The sequence below is a fragment of the Rhodnius prolixus genome, unplaced genomic scaffold (genome assembly GCF_049639745.1).
Source record: "Rhodnius prolixus isolate KJV_2025 unplaced genomic scaffold, Rpr scaffold_6, whole genome shotgun sequence".
Taxonomy (NCBI): domain Eukaryota; kingdom Metazoa; phylum Arthropoda; class Insecta; order Hemiptera; family Reduviidae; genus Rhodnius; species Rhodnius prolixus.
This window is the reverse complement of record NW_027411634.1, coordinates 18,972,544-18,997,970: the sequence shown is the minus strand read 5'-3', so window position 1 is coordinate 18,997,970 and position 25,427 is coordinate 18,972,544. Positions and strand designations below refer to the sequence as shown.

At 30.5% G+C, this 25,427-nt stretch overlaps 3 protein-coding genes across 4 annotated transcripts in view; 2 read left to right on the top strand and 1 right to left on the bottom strand.

Annotated features, from left to right (window-relative positions):
- LOC141461449 (uncharacterized) overlaps positions 1-5,532 on the top strand; it is a 33,800-nt gene extending 28,268 nt beyond the window's left edge. Inside the window, exon 5 of the mRNA XM_074142589.1 lies at positions 103-5,532. Within this exon, the coding sequence (XP_073998690.1) occupies positions 103-253 (151 nt within the window). The 3' untranslated portion in view covers positions 254-5,532. The remainder of the gene's footprint in view (positions 1-102) is intronic.
- A 6,331-nt stretch (positions 5,533-11,863) lies between these two features.
- Positions 11,864-25,427, bottom strand: part of LOC141460820 (uncharacterized) — a 17,423-nt gene continuing 3,859 nt past the window's right edge. The window contains exons 2-8 of one of the 2 annotated variants that reach the window (XM_074141185.1): positions 22,920-23,066; positions 21,304-21,401; positions 21,094-21,224; positions 20,644-20,750; positions 18,324-18,489; positions 16,231-16,424; positions 11,864-12,104 (exon numbers count right to left, since the gene is read on the bottom strand). In XM_074141185.1, the coding sequence (XP_073997286.1) occupies positions 11,975-12,104; positions 16,231-16,424; positions 18,324-18,489; positions 20,644-20,750; positions 21,094-21,224; positions 21,304-21,401; positions 22,920-23,066 (973 nt within the window). In that variant the 3' untranslated portion in view covers positions 11,864-11,974. Of the gene's footprint in view, positions 12,105-15,603; positions 15,714-16,230; positions 16,425-18,323; positions 18,490-20,643; positions 20,751-21,093; positions 21,225-21,303; positions 21,402-22,919; positions 23,067-25,427 lie in introns of those variants that run through there. The other variant, XM_074141186.1, reaches the window with a different exon arrangement.
- Positions 23,595-25,427, top strand: part of LOC141460822 (uncharacterized) — a 17,328-nt gene continuing 15,495 nt past the window's right edge. The window contains exon 1 of the mRNA XM_074141194.1: positions 23,595-23,716. The gene's annotated coding sequence lies outside the window, so the exon portion shown is untranslated. The remainder of the gene's footprint in view (positions 23,717-25,427) is intronic.

Here is a 25,427-nt window from a genome sequence, read left to right as displayed (position 1 = left end):
ATAACTTTTCTTAATTTTGTGGATGATTTAAGGGTTTTAGTTCAAAAGTGTACCAATTTTTGTAAGCATAACTATTCAATAACTTTCTTCTTTTTTTTACAGAACTGTTGGTAAAAATAGGGGTCTAAATGTGGCTCTGACCGTTTCTGATGTTGAACGAGAAAGAGGTAAACCTCTTTCTAAATATGATCGAAATATGATGATCTTTAATTGGCTTCACACGTTGGATGATGCAGAAGCTGAACCACCCTAGACCTGGAGTATCGCGCCAGGATCACCAAGTATTAACCGGCGCCCCCGGTCCGTTATAGTCTGAATATTGTGTCACATTTTTTTTTTTCACTAAAATCAATAAATTAAAAAAAAAAAAAAAATGAAAGAAAATATAATTATATGTTCTTCTACACAAAGAAGATGGTTGTGTCAGTAAATGAGTTCTTTTACTAGCTGAAATAATTTTGAAAGAACAGTTAAATTCAGGAACAGTCCAGAAATCAAACTCTGAACTTTACAATCCAACTCAATAATCCCAAACAATAAATGTTTACCTCTTTACAAACTACCTAACCTTGAATTATGGTACTTTTACTCATATGTGTCAACTGCATAACCTATTCCTTCACTAAAATTTCCTATAGCCTCTGGTAAAAAAAATACAATACAAAATGCAATTCAGTTACTGGTCTTTGCTTTCAACAAACTGGGACTGAAGAGGAGTCCTAAAAACTAAACCCTTGGCCCAACATACCTAAAAATAAAATTTGGTAATCAGTATTACCAAAAGAAATTGTTTGCCATGGAAGAAATGTGGCCAGCTAGCTAGTTTTTTCGTTGTATTTAAATCGTGGTGTATAAGGTCCTACAAAGGTATTTATTTTTTTAATATAAATGAATCCCAATGAGCTGCTGCAAAATTCACAAATAACCAGAGCTTCTCCATTAATAAATAAGTCCGATTAACTTCAGCCCCAATAGCAAAACTGCTCACTTATTTTTGTTTAAACTTAACCAAAAAATAGAAAGGATATGAGAGAAAAATTCCAAATCTTAATACAATACATAATATTTCGTATAATTTACATACTTTTATATCCGCATATATTACTTTTAGCAAATGTTTTTGGCTAAAAAAAAAAAATAACTTCCGTCATAACATCACAATAAGTAAATAAAAACACAAGATTAGCTAGTAATTGATAGTTAAAATCGTTATAATACCACAAATGTGACCTACATACACTTTCCAACAACCGCAAATTTTTTTTCCCCCCCCGTACCTTATCGAAAAACTTGTCAACCACAAATCGTTAAAAATTAAAAACAAAAGCGGACATTTGACGTTCATTTGATAATTGCATAACTGCTGGCATACAAACCACATATCGTTATTTGTATCTTAGACAGAACTCAAGGAAAATTTTCAACAAGAATATATTAAAGAAGGTAAAAATAGATTTTTTTTTTTTTCTGCCCTTCTTCATTCAAGAAAATTAGGAAATCTTGAAAACTGATGGTTGATGAGAAATATATTTTATCTAATGATTATATAATTTGTGGCGATTGATATACGTGAAATGAGATGAAAATTGATATTTTTGAAAAACTTATTAAAATGAAGAGTGAATAATAATGGAATTTCGATTTTCACGGAAAAGCCATTTATAAAAAAATATGCTTTTTAACCTATCTTTTTACTTAAAAATATATATTTATATTTAATATGGCATTTACATAAATATATATTTATATTTAATATGGCATTTACATAAATATATATTTATATTTAATATGGCATTTACATAAATATATATTTATATTTAATATGGCATTTACATAAATATATATTTATATTTAATATGGCATTTACATAAATATATATTTATATTTAATATGGCATTTACATAAATATATATTTATATTTAATATGGCATTTACATAAATATATATTTATATTTAATATGGCATTTACATAAATATATATTTATATTTAATATGGCATTTACATAAATATATATTTATATTTAATATGGCATTTACATAAAATTTCCGCTCAGTGTAAAATTTTTTTAGACAAAATTTTTAGGGCAAATATTATTTTATTTAAAACACTAAAAGTCATCGGTCTCGGATTTATAATTTTGTTTCATCTCGGATTACAGCATTTTTTTGTAAATATAATTTCTTTACCTTCACAATAAGCCATTGTAATTTACTTACATATATTTTACACTCCAAAAATCGTACTTTCATCACTTTCATAATAAACGGTACAAAAATGTTAATGTCAAGTGCAAGAGGAGTGAGAATATTCAATCGACCCTTTTAATAACATCGGCTTTTACTTTATACTTATACAAAAATCTAATCAAGCGCATATTTTAATTAATTTGGTTCTTTATTCAAAGAGAAAAGTTAAGTAAAAAGGGTGACCTTATTGCTTTCTAAAAAAAATTAAAATAAATAAACTTTTTGCTAAAAACTCAGCTTTTAGTTTCAGCAGTATATTAATCGATATATTTTTAATTTTTTTTGCTAAAATATTAACAAATCATTGGAGGAGACAATAACGTGGGGTGACTTGGAGACTTAATGATGCCCTAGGCTTCTAAATTGAGCACTGGCTTAACTGTCCAGATTATCGCTGAAACTACCATTCAGCAATAGTTTTAAAGAACTAGAACATTATATTTTGTTGAAAATTTGTCTAACCTACCTTACAGATCTTATTTAAAATACTAGAAGTTATCGGTCATCGGATTTATAATTTTTGTTTCAGCTCGCATTCATCTTCTTCTTCACCTTTAAGAATTATATTTCCTCAAGTCCTCTGGCCTTCTCCAATAAGTTGTTAATTAATTTAAAGAGCTCATATTTTACTGACACTTCATTCGAATATCCTGTTAAAAGCGTGTTGATTCTGTTCAAGTCTAGTCATCTGGTATTGTAATTTTTGTTTTATAAAAAAATGTCCTTATTTATTATTGTAACATTTATGTAAAAAATATATATATACATTTGATTTATTTTTTAATAAGTATTACAGATTTAATTGGAAGAAAATTCTTCAAATCGTCAACATTATTTCAAATTCTCGTTTAATCTGAATTGTACCAAAATTGAGATTTAAATGCTTTTTTTTCCCCATGACAATATCTAGCCACATTTTTATTTAATTCTCCGCAGTTTTTTTACCAATTAACATTCAGCCCCGAACGATAAATATTAAAATGATAAATGGACAAGTTTTTTTGTTTCTTGAAAAATTGTTTGTGAAAAACTTATGAAGTTATGAAAGAACGACGATATGTATAAATTTTATAGGAATATATTTAAATGAATGAATTTAATTGAATATATTTAAACTAAAAAGAAAGAAAAAAAAAATCCTTAATGAGGTAATCCTTGGATTCAACATGGGATAAATGGTTGTTATTGTGCCACAGACTTTATGTCAATTCTTAATTACTTGCATTCGATTTTTATGATTAAAAAAAAAGACAGTGTTTATATATTTATTGTAGTAAATAATTAAATTCAAATATTTTATTGAATTTGCTTTCAAAATTTCCTTTAGATGAAAACAATAAGTGGGTCTGGAAAGTTAAAGTCTCTTGTTTCATACTGAAAATTCAGAGTTACTCTGAAACAGTAGACAAATCGTAGCTACTAGCTAAAGATGTATTATTGCAACATTCTAAATTCTAGTATTGGTTCAGTATGATAATTATTTATTAAATTATTATTTTATATTTCTTCTGCATAATTGTAAACAGTAAAGTTTCAAAAAATAATAATAATAAAAATCTTCGCACTAAAAAATTATCAAATACAAAAAAATGTTGGAAATTTTTCGCAAGATAATGTGTGCCTATCGCCTCAACTTACTGGCTCCACAAAATACATTATTTGTTACTTAATTGATCTTCAATTAAAATATAGTTAAATATTATTAAAAAAAACATGATAAAACAAAGATAACGTGCCATTATTATTAAAATATAAATATATTATTGTGGACATTAATATATGTTTAAACTGATAATACCCAAGTTTAACATAAATTCAGAGGTATCTTGGGTAGTGAGTTAATAGTGACAAATAATAATGGTTAATTCATAAAACTATATAAAAGACTGTACCTTTCTAAAACAAGGTTGAATGAGTAACTTGTTTTTTGTTTTTCTTTTGGTATATTCCCATGTTGTGCTTAAGAGATGAGCTTTGGCAGATGAGATAATTATAATAATAGTAATAAGCTTCTAAACTTAGCAGTCGATATGCAAAAAAAAAAAAAATTATAATAAACAAATTTAAAAAAAGTTTCAAAACAATTGTGGCATACTTTTTCAGCCAGCATTATTTCAAGAAGCTCTTAAACACTGAAAAAGAAATTTTTTGGTATTTTGAGAGTTTTTCACTATTTCTCGCGACTAATTTCTTTAAAAATATATGCAAATATTTTGGAATTCTAATCAAAGAATTGTCGACTTTGCTCACTACAGCAGATCTCTATTACGAATCAAAGTGAGAGTTTCAACATTGAGGAAAAAATGTATTTTCATCAAAATAAAACATTCAAAGTCCTTTTTTTTTTTTTATATGTAAATAGTAATTTCATAGAACTTAAATTTGCTAGTTTTGTCAACTAACCGACAAACGCATATTTTTGTACGTGCCAACTCGTCCTCATACCTATTCATCCAGACTCACCTGATTAAAAATTAGAATTCTCTTTCCTGCCCAATTCAACGCTGTTTACCTCATGATGGAGGACGCATTATCTATGTCTATCCCTCTTTACCACCTTTCTCATCATACCATCAAATTAAATGGAAACAATACTTAAGCCTATAATATGGAGAAGAAAAAGTTATTGGAAATCGCTTTTTATATAGACTTTTGTATTAAAAATACTTTGCAAATTCTAGAGTTAAGGGGAAGAAAAATTTTATTTGCTTATACTTAAAAACATAACGCAAGAATAGGCCAGCTTTTAGAAGAGGCCTTATCAAGTAACTTTTCCCATTAACTTTAACATTTAGCAAACTGATAGAAATAATTTTTTTTCGCTAATTGTATGGAACATAAAAAGAGAAATAGAATTATATAAAGTTCGATGAATGAGATTAATTAATTAGCACTGTTTGATTTACCAAACAGTGAACAAGTTGCATGACCATCTTACAGCTTACGCAAGGTAAATGTTCACGTCTTGCTCGCCCGGAATGGCGTGAAGAGTGCACGTCCACGTTAAATCGTGTCAATTTGTATAATGTTAGTACATATATCGGGCGCGCTGTCTGTAGTCAGTTCAAACGAGCGTGATCCAGTGCGCATCTAATGTCATCATTGTTCTATTAACGCTGACCCCCCATACTTCAATATAGCTTTTCTCCATTGCCCAGTATTTAGTAATATATGATCAGTAACAAAAAAATACAGAGTACCAAATAAAATTGATAAAAAACTTAATTTTGAACAAATTATATTGTAATATTTTTTTCTGACAACCAAACACGAAATAATTCAAAATTGGCGAGAACAGCATTCCAAGAATTTTTTTCTGTCAAACGTTTCTAGACTCTCCTGATGTGCCAATAATCCAAGGTCTGTTTCAAAGTAAAAAATAGATCAGAGAAAAGGCGCCTCGGTAGCCGAGCGGTTAGAGTCGATGCCCGCAAAGCAAATATGTATTGCGGTACCGAATTCGATTCCCAGTCCTAGGCCTTGGATTTTATTTAATGGATAGTAAAAGAAATTTAAAGTAAAGAATGTTTGCTATCCGCAAATCTACGTCCGTAGTTGGACGTAAAGCCGACTGAAAAAATTGGCATAATTTTACTTTAGTCCAGAGAAAGAAAAATAAAATGTAATATAAATTAAAATGTATTTGTAATTATAAATACAGGTAAAAATAAGGTGCTCATCACTGTTGTAACTATAATTTGCAGCAATGAAGTTCAATGCCCAAGGCACTATGCTTACATATATTTTGTGTATGTAAGGTAAGAATTTTTAAATGCTCTTTATTGTGTACCAAAACCTTTCCTAATAGAGAAATAATTCCAAAGCTTGTAAATAAAACTCTTATGGTAAGAAAGCAAAGGCATTTCTTTTTAGATGTGTAGGATGTGTAGAATACAAAGAAATAAGAATCTTGTTGTTCTTAATTTCCAATTCTCCACCCACTTTAGTTAAATTAAAATACAAAATTAGACTGGAATAAAGTAGCTCATTAGAACAAGTAAAGTGAAGATATTGGTGGTTTTTTTTATTGAAAAAGACAAATTAAAATATATGAGTTATGCAGTAACATATTAAAATCAGCTGTCCACAAATATACTGCCGCTTATATTTTGAAATAATGCACTGGTCAAACATTTAAGCTGTTTAGATAAAGTAATCAATTTATCTCGATAATAAAAATTATTTTCTAAATTATATAAAAACAAGTCAAGAAAAGCCGCCATAGTGGTGGGTTCAGTTGAATTCAAGCTCAAACTAATAACCATTTTTTATCAGTTTAATAGTGTTTAATTACATTAGCAAAATAAATAAAAAAAATAGTGAACGTTTGCTGAAATATGAAAAAAGTCGTAGTTTAACTGAGTGGAATTTAAATCATTAAAAAAAAGATGTGCTGCCTTTCGATGATTTTTCAATACTAAGTATGGATTAGAAACGGCGACAATTAGAATATTGAATACCAATACCTGGTTACTGAACTTTTAGTCATTGTAGATATATTTCTGTCAGAAAGGTGGTATAAAACTAATGTATGGCCAATAGAATGTTCTTGATGCCAAGAATTTTTTGACTATTTTGAAAACAAAATTTGAGATGATAAATAGTGCATAATGTTTTGACTAAAAGTGGGATTTTTCGAATAATTATCTTTTGAGTACAAAATTTTATCAAAATAATTCCGAATAGGTCGCTTATTTCATATCTGTAAGCTGTATTCTTTCTTTTCTTAAACTTTTGTTTCCATTCGCAAAAAATGTAAACTGTCGAAAAGAAATTGTGATGCCGTTATCCTAAATTCTTCTTAAATATCTCTCGGGGAAATCAAATATACTTTTTTCTAATTATTGCTCATACCAAAAACCCGAAGAGTGCTTTCATAATTGTTACTAGTCCAGCCCTTTAGGGTCCAAAAAGTAATTAATAAAAAAAAGAATACGAATGTTATACAGAATTAACAATATTTAAAAAGGAAAAAGAAACTATTTTAATAAACATTTGTCCAAGAAAAATGAAAGAAAGGAATTTACCCGCTATTTCATATCAAGTATTAAAAATGATTTTGATTTTCTGGTTTCTATATTTTTTGCTAAAATTAATAAATACGATGGAATTAAAAGAATAAAAAATATATATATACAAATAAATGGTGTGATACTAACTTTGATGGAACATTTTTGAATCCTATACGGACAAAAATGGATGACTTAAATTTTACCCAATTGTACATATCTGTCTTGTCATGACTACATCTTCTGAACTATATATTATATAAAAATAAATATATCTAAACAAAAAGTGTCAACATATAAATAATTAAAAACCATAAGTGTATAAAATATTAGAAGATGGTTGTTTAACTGAAATATATTTTATGTTTATTAAATTTAATAAAGTGAGTAAATTTAATTTTAATCCTAATTGTTTATGTTTTATATTGACACCAATTTTTATCAGCCGTTAAGAAGAAATAACGCTTTTAACTAAGCGTTAATCTTACGATAATTTCAGAAGGAGGAAATAGAGTTTTTGCTGGAAATAATTCTTTTGAATTTTCATGAACTGAAAAGAAAAAAAAATGTTTCCAGCGATTTGTCTTTGAATTTGAATTAAATATCTCACAAACTGCACAAGGCTCTAACTTACATATGCTACTTCAATGAAGGGAATGTTTCCGACCTTAGTATTATGTAAGGGGATCTGTATCCCTAGTATCCAATATGGCAAGACACATTAATAGCCCAACTTTTTTCTTAATTTCTGGTGGTAGTTATTTAGGACAGCATGGAAAAAACAAGCCTTATCAACCATCCATCTCAAACTGGCAAATGAAACATTTGCAAGCGACCCGAAACGGTAACTTGTTACTCGACCCTATCCTAGCTGAGTTTCCATACGGATTCAATTTGAATTTATTTCTTTTTTTACAGGGTACGGTAGATTCAAAACATATCAGTGCCCCTGAGTAGATTGTGACAGGTCAGGCTATTTATATCCTTTTAGATTAGGTAGCAATGGTTAGTTTGTAAAATGAAACGTTCAATTGTTTCAGATCTGAGAAGAGATGATAGCTCAAAAAGGGCTGGTGAGAAAAGCCAACCCTTATGGAAACGTCATGATCGACTTACAAGGGGTAACCCAATAAGCGATTTTGACTGCAATCACCTTTTATACAAATCCCTAAAAATCAGTAAATGATAGGCACATTAAAAGTGTAAAAAGCCTAACCATTTCTACCAAAAAATTAAATTTCAAAAGAATAGGGTAGTAATGAATTAAAATCGTTACGAGATATTTTGAGAAAAACAATAAAATTACATCATTAGCTGTCGGATTTATCGAAATTTTGCATGTCTTTCCCAAAATAACGAGAACATTTTACCTTAGCTCGTGTTCCCGATTTAAACCTAATAGAAAATGGGTGGAACATGAAGAATCAGCGCTTAAGATGTTCTCTCTTTAACAGCAAACAAGTTAGAGAAGGTGCTGTCGTCTTCTTCAGAAAGCCTGATTTACTTCAAGAGAACAGCAATCATCTCATTCGAGGCATCTCCCCATGTACAGAGAATGTACAGTTAACCACGCAGACATAATGCATTATCGAACTAGGGTAGTAATTTTCCTCCTTATTTAAATCACTTACTTATTAGATTAATGAAACTGTGGCAGTTTCAAGCCTATAACTTAAATTTTTAACATGCAGTTCACATAATTCGCACAAATTACTCATGACAATCGATAAGTTAAGAAAATAAATAAAGCTTCATACAATCGTTTTTATAATTTGAAGGATCTAGAAAAGTGAACACTGCTGCAAAAATATAGAAGGAGAGGAAATTTAGTAATTAATAATTTAAAAGAATTTACGGCTTCTAAGCTCGGCTGGCAGTAGTTAACCCAGATATGCAACATTCAGTAATCGTACACCCAGTTTTCTTCAGTTTTGCTAAGAGATTTAGACGGCATTACTCCCTCTCCACCTACCTCAATGAACAATAATTATAATTAATTGTTGCTAATTAATAGTTATGGCAAAAATGATTATTTTTATTTAAATTAGGAGCCCTATGTTTCCTAAAAACAGCACTGATTAGGACACTCGAGCTACAAAAAGAAAAGTGTGGAAACGGTCCGGTTAGTATGCGACTAGCCACAAGCTGAGGACTGCTAGCACACAATATAATAGTTATAGACATTGGATAATTACGTAATTGTGGCCACAATATATTTTTATTCCATGCTTCGTTTGAGATTTGCTCAACAAGAGATGAATGTTGGAGTAGGCAAAGCACAGCTCAGAGAATAGTTACTTAAAAAAAATAATAACAATCACGTGCAAGATATAAATTTAAACATGAAATTTTCCAATATCCTATGGCTCAGTGAAAGAGAAAGAAGAGTGAATGAATAAAATTAATCAATCTTTTAATAAGGTGACTGTCCCAGGATGTTCAGTTTTTTATGCTATTTTTAAAGTCATCCTCAAGCTGATAACACAGAAGTTTGCGCTTTGATGGCTATCGCAGTCTTTCCGATACATCCTGCCAAAATTAAAATAAACGCCACTTCCTTTATTGGGTGAATTTCTGCCTGGAAAATGCTAGGAAACTTTTTCTCAGGTTTCCTAGTACCTGATCTCGGCCCAAGCACACCAGCCTAACCTAGTTTCTTCTTGAGACCTAAATCAACACCTGCATCACAACAATAGCTTGTTTCTTAAATACTAGTAAGAGCGGATGTGTTAGTTGAATGTCAATCACCAGCAGTGAGGTTGTTCAAAGCTTCGGAGAATTCAATTGTGTAAATTACATTAACAGAAGGTCCTGTGTTTATATTTTAATTATCAACATTAAGCACAAGATACAACGTAAAAAATAACCTGCGTTTTTAGTTTATTTATAAACCGACTAAAGAGTCACTTTTGTTGAAGAATGAGGCATTTAGAATAGAAAACTTCTTTCATTCCTTAGTTTCTTATTTATACCGTACTTTAAATTGGTAATAATTAAAAAAAAATACTCAAGTAATTAAAGCGAAACAGTTCCACTCCAAAGGCTGTAGCAAAGATAATTAATTTTTAACTTAATTTTATAAACTCAAACGCCTGCTATCTTCTACCTTTTACCTCATTCTTAAGTCTTATCTCTCCGATTGTTTCTTCCAAGTAAAACAAGGTTCTTCTTCTTCTCTTATCCTTCCAAAACTCGCTGGAGTTCCTCAAGGAAGCATTCTAGTCCCCTTACTTTATATTCTCTATACTGCCGACTCACCAACTCACCCGACTACAATTACTTTCACATTCGCCGACGACACTGCAATCCTTTCTCCTCATCTAGATCCTGTAATAGCATGCCGTGCTCTCCAAACTCACCTAAATCTTCTCGAGCCTTGGCTGCAAAAGTGGAGAATCAAAGTGAATGAATTGAAATCTAAATACATAGTATTCACTCTTAACAAGAAAACTCTCCCTCCTCTCTCCTTCCACAATACTTCTATACCAATTTCTAACCAAGTACGGTATCTCGGACTACATCTTGACAAACGACTAACTTGGAACCCCCACACGAGACTCAAACGATTTGACCTCAATCTGAGGTATAAAATGTTGAAAAGACGACTCCGACAAACGATCAAAACTGACCCTGACGAACAAACGATCACTATATACCGCTCTACTTGCCCCAATATGGACGTACGGAATACAACTTTACGGAAGTGCCAAAAAATCGAACATCAACCGACTTCAGACCTTACAATCAAAAAGAACAATAGTTAACGTTCCCTTCTACGTCTCCAATCATTCTATACACTCTGATCTCAATATTCCTCTCGTTTCTGAAACAGCCCAAACTCGATACACAGAACTCCATTCAAATCTACACAGTCACTACAACCCTCTGATCCACAACACTTCCTTCTAATCCTCAACGCAGACTAAAGCGGCGGTGGCCATGCGACCATCTCAACACAACGCCGACCTCCTAGGATGGTTGCTGTGTAAGCTTGCCAATCTGGCGAACTAACGGCTTCCATCACTGGATGGTCGTCGTTCACTCCAATCACGCCCTTGGCGCACATGCATGTGCTCGTATATGTATGGATATATATATGCGTGCATGTGTATTTGTGCCATCCCTTATCACTCTTCTCTTTTGCTTGTTGTTCTACATACAGTTGCAAAATAAATAAATAAAAAAAAAATTTGTAAAGAAGTTTTTAGCTTTAAATTAGCTCAATAATTACGTGTAGCTCAAGGTTTGATCTAAAATGTTATGATATCAGTGATACCATAACACATTGTGTCTGAGTTTTGTCATTTTGATAGATTCTCTTTAAAATTGAATCATTACTTTTGTAAAGATAAATATGACTACATATTTTAGTATAGCTTCACCAGGTTGTTAGAACAAATTCTCTTTAAAACATTAATCATTGTCAGATGAAATCACTGACATCAACCAGGCCAATTTTTGACTAGTCGTCTTTTTAAATAAATGAATAGTTTCAACCAAATTCAAAAATATGTGTGAGACGTTTAAAAATTCATTTTCAAGAAATGTAAATCACAGTTGCTCAATTTTTGTGGCTATCATGGTAAAATAAATAAATAAGGCAAACGTTCATAAAATATTTCTATTCATGTAAAATATTCACAATTTGTTAACACATTTACGGAAATAATAACTAAACAAAGAATATATACAGTAAATAACTCGTGGCAAACATTTTTTTATAATACAAGTCTGTTTTCTTCTCTTTCCAGTACGAGATCTAACCATTGCTGAAATGCCTGATGCGCTTCGTATTTACGTTCATTTTTTAATCTCTCTTCTTCCGCTTTTTTGAGTTCTTCCAGCCTCCTAGATTGAAACAGTTGAAGATTACATTAAAAAGTTTTTTTTTAGGTTTTAGTTTAATATTTATCTTTCACATATTTTACTAAAAATGAGTTAATAAATTATATGTTTCGTGAAATGAATTTCGAGAAGTAATTTAAATTAAATTAAATTTGGATCTGTGCAACCCACGGGCATTTGTATACGATGAATGAGCATTGATGATGATGATTTACCCTAAATTAAAAAATATATCAACATTTAAATTAATTAATTATTTGAAGGTTAAACTATCAGACAAACGCTCCAAACTCACTTTGCACAACTACAAAATACCTTACTATTCGGGACTACCAAACGCACAAAAATCTAACGCATTCAATCCATTCAAATCCACTTATCCAGGGCGTTTCAACCTCAGCACTCCCCATTAACCCTTTGATGATTGTGATCCCGCTCTGAATGCCAGATGTCGGCTATCTAGCGCTGTCAGCAGTACTACCTAACGCCTTAAAGGTCATTGGATGGCCGCCGTTCACAAAATCAAGCCAGTGTATGAGCGCTAAGCCAACGCACTTTTTTTTATGCACATTTAATCTTTTTTACTTATTTTACTAGCCGTAAAACTGTAAAATTCTTTAATAAAAAGAAAACTAAAAACAAATTAATTTCTTTTATCTCCTTAACAAAAACTTACAGTTTAAAATGTTAAGTATAAGGGTTGATTAAACGCCAAAAGGTACACAAATCAGCAAGTAACCAACATTTCATTAATACCTCATTAATATTTAAGTAATTCTACTGCATTAATTTTCATTAATAAGTTATTTTTTAGAATTTATTAGATGTCACAGACCCTTATGCTGGCCATTTTCGTCTACAAAATATATGTTCAAGTAGCACTGTAGATTGACTGTAATATCTAGTTATTTATAATAATCAAACTATTAATTACAGGTTAAAAAGAAAAACGTTATAAAAAATAAAATAAAAATATGAGGCTAAAAAATTCAAAACCTTGTTTAAAAAAATGCTTACACCAACAAACATCAATGATTTTGTTTATTTTATTTATTTATTTTTATTTCTTAAATAAAAATCGTCGGTTTAAGTTCATTCTTTGATTAAAGTAATTGTTATTTTAAGAAGTAGTCAAACGTTTATAATAATAGGTAATAATTATCTGGCTTTATCGCAAATAATATAGTTTTCTTCAATTACATTCTCCATCTAGGTGTTCTTCCCACAATGTTGTATATATGTAATATAAAGTAAATAAGATATGCATATATTTAGGACAGCTAATTATTCCAGTATTTTACTATAAGTAAAATTAGGGGGACTAAATTAAATTACAATAGAGAAATGAATAATTATTGTTTAATAATCTACTTGTTATTAACTGTGTGTTAATTGTGCTCACGAATATTTCGGTAAGACGAATTCAAGACAGTAGCCTACTCTAACTTTGTCTTTTTCTACTTTAACATCCATGTACGTATATGTGATTTATCATAATTATAACAAAAAAATAATATAAATGAAGTGGCCAGCATAAGGGTCTGTGATATCTAATAAAATCTAAAAAATAACTTATTAATGAAAATTAATGCAGTAGAATTACTTAAATATTAATGAGGTATTAATGAAATGTTGGTTACTCGCTGATTTGTGTACCTTTTGGCGTTTAATCAACCCTTATACTTAACATTTTAAACTGTAAGTTTTTGTTAAGGAGATTTTTGTACCTTTTGGATAGATTTTCCTTTTTGTCTATTTTACAAAGTTACATATCTGCTTTACAGATTTTTTTAAAATTTGGAATAAGCAATTCTATCATTATAACCTGATAAGGTGTTAACTACCACTGGAGAGATCTTTTTAAAAAATGATTGTAGTTGCGGCTCCCAAACCATCCTCAATAACAATTTTTTTGAGAAAGCGTTTTGAATAACATAGGAAGGTATTTGTACGTAAATAGCAAAATTAAACTGCGATTTCAGTACTTCCTTTTAAGAGGAGTAAGAAAAATAAACTAGGATTGCAGTACTTCTCCCTAAAAGGCAAAGAGGCAAAGATTTTTTAATCGAACAATTCATTGATTTAAATCGGTTCACTTATTGATAATTTAAACGATTGCAGTACTTCCTCTTAGTAGGAGCAAGAGAATCAGCAACGTAGAGGAGCTTTAACCACTTATTCGAGCTGAATTTTATCAAAATCGGACTAAGCGTTATAGAAATATTGGTAATAATAGTTTTAAAAAGGGCCTTATTTGGATGGGGCAAACTCCCCTCCTTATGAGGCACGGTGCCGAGACTTTTAAAGTGCAAATCTGTAAAAAATTTCGATTCGAATGACACTTCATTCATAAAAATCGGTTCACGTGTCGATAATTTGAAACGATTGCTATACTTCCCCTTAACAAGTGTAAGAGCTGATCGCCGCTTTAATGTTACGTAGGGGAGCCCTAACCCTATCATCCTAACAAATTTTATCAAAATCGGGCCAAGATTTACAGAGTAATTAGTAATAATAATTTTGGAGGGGGCCTTACATAAAGGGGGCTAACTCCTCTCCCATTCGATGTACAGCGTCGGGACCCCCAAAAGGCACATCTACATAAAATATTGAATCGAATGACACCTCATTCATGAAAATCGGTTCACGCGTTTTGGCGCTACGTTGTTTACAAAAAAGGTAACAACAAGAACAACAACAAGAAGAACAAGAACAAGAACATTTTTTGGAAAAGCCGTTTTTGCTCATTTTCGGCAACTTTTTTCTCGAAACCTATTAGATCTGGGTGGTTGCAAAAAAATTACAGTTATAAAGGAGGATTTGCCCTATATTATAAAGAAAATTTGGGAATTTTATCTTTTATAGAAAAATAGAAAAAAAATTGTCAAAGTTGGGTGTTTTTCAACGTTACGCTTTTTCGTGCAGTTTTTGATGGTCAACCCTTATACAACTGTCCTACCGGACAGTTTTAATAAAGTGTACATTTCATAAAAACGCAAATAGACTTTTAAGCTAAAAAAGATTCATTTTCTTGCTCTACTTGAATTTTTAAAGTAAAAAATTTGCTAAGTTAGAGAATCTGAGGGGAAAAAATTACTTTAATTTTAATAAATGCACTATTTTAAACAGAATTTCGATCAGTAACCCAAAATTATTCCTAAATTCTCTAAAGCAAGTTATTTACAAGAGCACTCTAACTTGAGCGAAGCATCTGTGTGATTCTCATTTCTTCTACGGGGATTTCAATATTGTAATTAAGACTATTCCATAATGTTGTTTGATGTATCCTTTTTTTAAATTTATTTTTATTTTTTCACGATTTTTACGAGAATACGATCTCGTTATTACCATTAGGATGTTTATTTTAAAATTTAATACCCATCACGAAAAATAGATTTTCCACTGAATAACTTAATCAACATATAAACTCTTCCCTCAAACAGAGATTTAAACTCTGTTGAAGTGCTCATGCTTCGTATTTGCGTAAAATCTAAATAAATACTAATAAAAAAAAAGTCAATAAGTCAAAAATGATTTATTTAAAAAACGTATCTATTTAAAAATATTTAGCCTAGCATCAATGTAGACTTGTTTCTAATCTCGAAGCAATATCTGGAACAGGTTTTTATTAATAAAATAAATAATACAAGAAAATGTAGCATGAAACAACAAAGCGGTAAAGAATTTGGTACCAAAATTTTACAAGTGAATTTGGGGAATCGATATAATCTCTGTGAGGATAGTCAAATTTACGGACGCCTTCAAGCTATGGAATAAGACTAATGCTTAAAGGAGTCACAAAAGATCTTACACAGGGTCACAGTATATTTGTCTTTATATAGCCAGCCTTACACCAATATATCTCTAGGATAGACACCTTGTTTGTTTCTATTGGATAAAGATATCAAGGACATAATCATCTAACATTATATTGTAAATATGTGGAGTACATTGTTATAGTGTATCTATGAAAAACAAAATTACTTGTTGCATGCAAGAACTTGTTTGTTCATTTAGTTCATGTTGGGTTTAACATTAAATACTCTCATTAACAGTTGCTTCCTACAACGCATTATTACAATAATCTGGTTACGTAACAAATAAATCTAAATATAAAAAACAAAAATACCTTTGTTTATCTAATTTTTCTTTAATCTCTTTATCTTTAGCTTCTTTCCAAGCTCTGAAAGAGGATGCAGCTTCTTTCTCTTTCTGTTCTTTCAATTTGATTTCATCCTCTTCTTTTAGCTTACGATTTTCTTCAGCTTCTTTAGCAGCTTTTTTCATTGATTCTTCTGTCCGCTTTTTCCATGATTCGAAAGCCTATAACGGTATAAAAAATATAGGTTAATACCAATCTAGATTAAGCCAGAGTCACAACGAGGATATTTATATTGATTAGGGGAATGGAAGTGTTACATTAAATAAGGATGCAAGCACCTTGAAATTGGCTTTCAAACGGAGCTAATTTTTAGGTGAGTTCATTAGCCACATCATCATCATCATCATCATCAAAGGAGGTCTATATGGAATGTACGAAAAATGTAACATATTGTTTCAAGCTAAGTACAAAAGATGTGCTTAGTAGCGAGAAATACCATTGTAACACGGACTCTGGTTTGGTGCAAAATGAGTTGTTACAGCTTACTCTCTGGTTTTTATTCACGGAATCGATTCTAACCTTAAAGCAATCGACATCCTCAAGTTATTTCTGAGAAATTCTTGGAGAAATTTATAATCATATAAATGAACATTAATAAAATTCTTAAAATCTCCTTTGCCTCTTTTATTTATTTCTGTATTACACTATATTTTTACTTTACATTTTGTTGTGTGTACTGGAATACATATATACTTTATGACAGCATTAAAAACTTAAACATTGATTGCGCACATAAATATTTATTCTTTTATGGGTACATTATCCAAGGACTGTTTACTGCTGAGTCATAAAGCAACTTATCTTGGTTAAGCAACACAACTTGTTTATTGTTTATTTCTTTACGTACGATAAATAACGTGATTCCCTTTCCCCGTTACAATTGCTCGGGATCCATTGTAAAATTCGTCGCTAACCAGGAGGTTTTTTAGTATACAAATTGTATTCTTAGTATTATTTATGACATTTTTTACTAATAGTTAATTAACTTACTGTAAGGTTATGTGAAGAAGTGCCTAGACATAGTTTTCCCTTTCTTACCGGTATTAAGCCTTAAGGCGCCATTTTCTCAAATCATTTCAACGGAGGTTCTCTCCACCAAATCGTCCATTCCAAGGGCGTCCTCAAATTCTTGATCCTCTCAGTTTAGCTATAGGAAAAGCTTCCAGTAGCCGTTCTATATCATTTTAATTTCTTTTTCTTCTTTTGGACTTGTAAACCCAGTTACAACTAAATCAGTTTTTCATTTTTCCTTATCTTTTAAATGCCGTTCACTAACTTCGAGCTAAATAATGATTTTCCAAATCACGAAAATCTTGAAAAGTAAACTTATGGCTTTTTTTTCAGGTTAGCTTTACGTCCTACTACCAAAATTAGGTGTCGTGGACGAAGACAAACAATCAAATTTTCCATATAAACCATTCAAGTAAAAACCAAGGCTTAAACTGGGAATCGAACCCAGTATCACAATACATCTTAGCTTTGCGGGCCTTGTCTCTCACCGCTTGGGCTACAGTGTCTTTTAACTTGGTATTGCTCACAAGTTTTATTTAAAAACATATTTTCCCACTAAAATTCAATAAAGATACTGATGAGGTTTCTTAGAAAGTACCTTTCAGTAAATTTATGAACTTATTATCTATTAAATAGAAAAATGTTTAATGAAGTTACCAAAAGTTTTCGATTTGAAGAAAACTGGAAGACCGGCAAAGCCATTTATTGGAAAGATTATTTTGAAAATGGTACCTTAACATGTAAAATGTTAAAGTCATCTTACATTTTTAGAACAAATTGTAAGTTTCAAGAGAATTGAATTACGTTAAGTTTTGTGATAAGGAGAAAGTCGTGCTTGTGTTCACACCAGATAATTTGCTTTCGTGAAAAAATTGAGTTTTATTCTCAGGTGGTATTCTGGAAAAGACGAAGTGAGATGGGGAAATTTCTCTTGGGAATTAGTGTTGGTCATTAGTGAACTAAGTGACGGCCAGAATTCACAACGATATTATACCTAGCGTTCTCCCTTGTAATCAATTTACTCAAATAATATAACTAAAAATTAATACCTTCTCTGCTTCAATTCTTTTTCGTTCTTTTTCTTCCTCCTCTTCCTTCTTCTTTTTCTCTTCAGCTTTTCTCTTCAACTCCAACTGCTTTTTCTCCTCTTTCCATTTTGTATAAGCTTCAATGGCTGCCTCCTTGCTCACAGGTCGTCTTACCACCATTGCCTTCCTAGATTTGATATCACACTTTAATCTATTAAAAATCACACCTTAAAAAATAAAATTATTACAGTAGATTAATGAATATTTGGCAAAGTAAATCTTTTCTCTGATTCTTTAGTATGTTATATTAATCACAATCAGCTGAAGATTTCTATTTTTCTGCTTTTTTTTCTAAGTTGCAAAAACTCATGAATGAATGAATTAATGAATAATGATATACATTTTAAATAAAGTGCAGTTATAGCACAAAATACATCTACAAAAAATTACAAATTAAAAAACAAACTTTGAATTTGTATATTATTATTTATTTATTTTATTTCTTTTCACATCGTAGACAATAGCCTTATGGCCGTCTGTCGAGATGTTCAACAATTCAAATGTTCCAATTTGAACACAATACTGATGTGGTCCCCATTAATATTAACATATTTCCTGGCACAAAAACTAAGTTAATCCAAACAATGTTGAGAATAAAACAAAATAAAACAAACAAGATTATATAACAAAAACAAATAAAATGAATACATAATATACCACCTGAACTGGGCAACACAACTTTAACCTTTGATAATTTGCTGATAGAAACATTTGTCTGTTTGTTTGATATGTACATCTACATGCTTCTGTGATACTTCAGAATTATTAGGTTCAGAGACTATATTTCACTCTTTAATTGAATAATACAAAACTTACAATTTTAATTATAATTAAACTCCGCAACTAAAAATCTTCTATATTTTAATGCCACCATCACATATTTCATTAGCTAGTAACACCATTCAACATGTCCATATATCTGTCACGTTCAATGAATATCTTCCCGAGATATCTTTTCCTAAATTCTCTTAGTACCGGACATACAGATATGAAGTGATAATACAACCCATGTTGCATAGTGAATATTTGGCAAAGTAAATCTTTTCTCTGATTCTTTAGTATGTTATATTAATCACAATCAGCTGAAGATTTCTATTTTTATGTTTTTTTTTTTCATGTTGCAAAAACTCTCAATTGGTGCCCGGGACAAATCAAACATTACTACTACGTAGCTCTATAGCCCGGGGTAGGCCTTGGCTTCCTTAACAATTCGACTCCAGACATCTCTATTCGCTGTTTTCGCTTTCCATCCCGATACTCCAAGGACTCTCAAGTACTCCTCAACATCATCAAGCCAACGTCTTCGCGGTCGGTCAACTCTCTTCTTCATGCCTATGACGGTACCACGCGCAGCAGTCTGCTCGGCATACTGTCTTCTGGCATTCTTGCAATGTGGCCTAACCATTCCAATCGTCTTTGCCTTGATGAAATGGACCACATTCTCAGCCCCATATAGAGTATAAAGCTCACGATTCTTTCTGAGTCTCCATGTGTGAGAAGTAGTGTCGAAAACTGGACCACAAACCCTTCTTAAGATCAAAAACATTGAGACTATTTATAATGGCAGATGTGAACGTACATGTTTCTGCACCGGCCTGATTAAGGTTCTATAAAGCCTTGTCTTCGAGGTTCTGGACAGATAGGTCTTAAACAATCTCATGTTAGCAAAGTATGCTCGATCTGCAGACATTATTCTTCCATTCATTTCGCTTATCATTCTATTTTCCGCGTTTAGTTCAGACCCCAGGTAGGTGAAGCGTTCCAACGTAAATCCTTCTGCTTTAAATTCCACGCAGTTAAATTGAACATTAATAAATCAAACGTTAGCCGTACCTAATGGTACATTTACGATTATTAAAAAAGTTAACGATTAGTTAAAAAGTTAACAAAAACTTCACTTACATTATAAATGTAATGAAAGATAGAAGCCGTAACTGAGTATTTGTAAAACTGTACTTCATCTAGATCTATTCATTGGGAAAAAGTAAGTCCGAGGGCACTTAGCTAAAAGAGGACTTACATAGAAAAATATAAATGCCTATTTTAATAAGTACATATAAATTACATTTGCCTACTTTAATTTAATATAGAATTTCACAGCCAGGACGAGCCTTTGCCTTTTGGAGAAACTTATAAGAACATTTACAGAGGCTACGAAGATTTTGATAGCAAAAATTTCGACAAATAATAAATTACTACGTTTAAAGGAATGAAAACATTAAACACCAATGCAAAAAAATAAATAAATAAATAAAAGTAATTAGAACATGGACATTCTTACCCACGAGTGTTTTTTGGTTCTGGTTTTAGTTGTTTTTTTTCATCATCCTTCTTTTTTAGCCATTCTTCATAACTTAATTGCCCTTTCTTTTCTTTTTCTTTGCGTTCCTGAAAAAAATATTAATAATTATTAGGTAAATAAAACTAAAAAAACAATAGGTTACCCATAACCTCCTGCAAGTCTACAATATCGCTGTTTAGGATTTATCAACGTAAAGAACGTTTTCTGAAGATGAAAGTTTAGAATATATGCTCAGTTTTCTTATTCTGAAAACTAGATCGTTTATATCTACAATTATTATATTGTAATTGTAATACAATTATCCTGAACACGATCTCACAGTAGATTTATTAATGTAGTTCTTGAGAATAAACCAAATTCAAATTCCGAATTTAGTAGCTACCAAAAAAAAATAATCTGCTACCGGATTTACTTTTACAAATCACTTACATTGTCTTCTTGCCATCTTTTAATTTTCTCTTGCTGTAATTTGGCCTCTATTAAAGATCTGGCTTGTTCAACTTTCCTAAAGTACCATTCCTCATAAACAGCGCGACAAACCAATCCTCGACTAGGAATGTCTGTAATTTTTTTAGGCGTTTGTTACAAATCTAAAGATTGTGAAAAAAATAATTATACCATTATTTCCCAACCACTAACCTTCTTCCTTTTTTCTCTCATCAACTAAAGCTGTCTTAATATCCTCAGATGAAACAGTTCTTCGTTCCAATCTAGTTTGAATTTTTGATTTAGCACTTCTAAAACAAATACATTTATCGTAAAGTATGAATGTAATACTACTTAAAAAATATATATATATAGATTAAATCTGTCCGGAAAGACAGAGGTATAAGAGTATGCATTAAAAATTAAGTTTAAATAAAATCATTCGAGGAAATTGCCAAAAACAAAAAATCGATTCAGTCATCTGATTATTTTTTTTTTTTTTTTGGCATTGAGTAATTTGTTTTCCAAATTCAGAAATTTAGTAATCCATTTCATTCCCCTTAATATTATTTAAGTAACAAGACCATTTAGCACCCAAAAATAGAAATTAAACTAGAACAATAACAATAACTTAACACAACCTTACTCTTAAAAAAGAGTAATATTTATAGATCTACAATACATTATAACGTGTAAAATGACCTTACCTAGAAGAAAAATCGTTTTCAAAAATGAGTACAATCAATTGTACATTAAATATAAATTAGTATTGGTAGTAATATTAACCTGAATTAACTTGAAGCAGACATATTATTAATTTATTGGATTTTTCTTTTAAGCTTCAAATGTCATAGAGCAAAAGTAATTTTTAAATGCTTTAACAAAATTACGGTTAAATGAATTTCAAGAGATTCTTTTTTAATATAGGAACATCAAAAGGTTTTATAAGAGCAGTGAGATTGACGCACCTTAAATTGAAAAATAATTTATTTTTGCTCTTGTTTACAACTTTTTTTAAGATTAAAAAAAAAATTAATAATCTCATTGCTGTCTAAACTAGATAATTTAAGAAGCCATTGCAAAATTACTAAATAACTTGAAATAAACAAAATTTTAGTCATTCGATTGTTATAATAAATACTATACAATTATAAAAGTATTTATTATTTTTTAAAAACATTTTCACAATGACAACATAAAATTAAGAGGAAAAACTAGTTTTACTACTGAATTCTATATAGTGAAGTAAATTCTACATGTTATGCAACTTCTATAAAGCAGACACCTGGCAGAATCACGCAAAGAAGCACATTTTCTGTCTCGTGACCATTCCTAATCTAAGAATAGTTGTGTCAATTTTAGACCAGCTGGGCATAACTTACGGCCCATCACTACATTTCCTAAGATCGATATTGTTAAAAGATAATAGTAAATCAAGATTTCTATCAAGTGGTATTCGTTCATTTCTACGATTCTAATTTTCGAAATAAAGATTTCAGCAGATATAGTAAGTACACTCGTACCACTCATTTGGGTTGTGTCAATGCTAATCAAAATGCTATGATTTGACAGTCAAGAAGTTGCTGAGACATTTACGGGCATCTCTGGGATTCCTAATTCTAACTTGATCCCAAATAATAATTATTAAACTCAAAATTTTAACCAATTATGAGATGGATTTACCAGGAGTGGAGGAACTAAAGAGCGATGTTTGTGAGATGAGGGAGGCCTACGTTAGAAAGGAATGGTTTAGGGTAACAGTGTGAACCTTTGTCCTTTTAAAGACAAACGAACCGTACAGTGTAAGAGAGAGTAAATGGTAAATGCACCTAGTCTGAGGCCGACGGTTGATTGTTGCTTGATCTTCATTTTCAATAGACAGGCCCAATAATCGTAAACTTCTTCTGTATCTATCCAAACCTTTTCTACATACAGCTACAGAATCGGATAATTTACTAGTTGGTCGTTCAACATGCCTGGAACATGCAAAAAATAAATATTTTAAAAAATAATCAATGCATAGTAATTAAAATTAATAAACATAAATTACATTTAGTAATTGGTTATTTATAAAAATTAAGCGCATTTTCATTTGAAGGCACTAGAACCCAAAATTTTCTTTTTTCATAATTTAAAATCCATTCAAGATTAAACTGAATAACTGAAACATGATTGGGCTTTAGAAAAATGAATCAGAAGTTAAACACCAAGAGGTTTCTTTGAAGTGGTAGGTTAATATTTTCGAATGGTTTGTAATATAAAAAGAACTTCTCAATTATGAAACCTATTCATTCCCCATTTGAAAAAAAAAAATCATTAAACCACTTATAATGAATAACATTTTCCATTTTGCGTAATTTTGTCACAGTATTTTTAAACTCGCTTCTATAAAAATAACAGATTAGGGCCAATAATTTAATAGTTTATTTCAAGGCAAATTGATTACAGCAGATTCTAGGAAAATACACTGATATTGGTTCTTGAAACAAACGACATTAGGCGATTGAGGCATTGCAAATGAAAGAAACAACAGTTAGTTGTACTAATTTCATTACCGCTTGAAGCTCGTTTGGTCTTCAGAGAGTAAAAAATCTATTTATTTAAGGACAAATAAATTACTATTCAGGTATTTAACATAACATTATTTTTTACATTTCCCAAAATATTTAATACAAACTATATTTCTGAAAAAAATGAAATCAACTGGAACTTTATGGCGCATGGTATATTAAACAAATCTATTTAAAGAAGTTACTATTATAATATCGACGCCAGATAGTAAATTACACCTCATATAAAGTGTTTTTTGATCATGACGATTGTAGTCATGTCAATAACTTGCTCTGTAAAGTTTTATATACCAACAATAGAGGGTGTTCCAGCAGTTATTACTCATTCTTAATATGCTACGATTGAATGAAAAGGAAGTTCGACTCATTCAAGCAGAATGTAGCGTAACTAAACTGAAACTGATGCTCGAAAAATGTTAGATAATATTCAGTAAACTATTTTTAGCATTAGTCGTGCCTATTTTAAAAATTACTTTCAATGTATATTCAACAACAGAGTTCCATAATCCATTCAAATCCAACTGTAAATTTGATATATCAGCCTACAGAAATAAACCCTTAAGGGAACACTCTATAAAGATTGCAGTTTCAAAATGAATAGTAAGATCACATTAGTCTAAATTTCCAAAAAAAAAATTGATAACAATGATAAAAAGAATCCGCTTTTGTATGCTAATGTTGGACTGGAAAGCGAATTCAAGTAATGTGGTTTTCAATCCGATTTCTAAAAAAAAAAAAAAAAAAATGATACGCCCAATAAGCTTTCGGACCTGTAAATAATGAATATTTTAGGAGGTTGAAGTCTCAAGACACTTCTATGTAAATTTTGTTCTATTAAAATTGTAAATAAACATTTAGTAAATCATAAGTTTGCTTAGTTTGTTCGGCTTATCTTTATGAAGCGATAATGTTCGCTTCCAAGAAATGATAACAGACAATATCAATTTCACTCTAAAACCAATTTACGAGAAAGTAATAAAAGTTTTAATAGTAAAAAATGTAATACAATTTTTTAAAGAATAACAAGAAAAAGTTGGACATAAATTACAGGAACATACAATAGATAATGCCATCAAATACAATAATGTTTAATACTTTATGAGTGCAAGTTTAAGTAATAGATGCCCACTTTAAAATTATTGTATTTTCCTACAGGTTTCGGAAAGAGAAACCAAATGTTAAATTTGTGCCAATGGATTAAAATAATGAATATTATTAAATAATGCTGGCCATAAATTAAATTTAATATTGATAAAATGTACATTACATCTTCATTAATTGAAATAAGTTGACACATTTTTTTTTAACTCAAATCCAAATTAATGTTCTGATTTATCTTTGTTAAGCTCTTTATTCTGAGTAATCACACACACCATTCAAATAGACATTTTTTTATTGTAATATAGGCAGACAGTGTTAGCCTTCATATGGTAAATCACACCGTTTACTTAATGAATAATTTATTTGTTTCAATCTTTCGGCATCATTTTGTAAACATGAAATGATCCTTCTATACGTGTTTGTTCAAGTAGTTGTTTGACTTTTGCCCTTCTTTTTAAATTAACTGCCGTGACCTGATTTGCTTACACCTTTAGAATTCTATTTTCAAATCGCTATCTTTCTACTTTTTAATCAAATATGATTGTATTTTTGATTTTGCTTCTGCTCAAGCAAGTTTAATAACTGACCTACGAGGATTATTATCTCCTAATTCAAGCAGTCTACCTCTTGACATTACACCAATTTTGTATTCTAAATCATCAATCA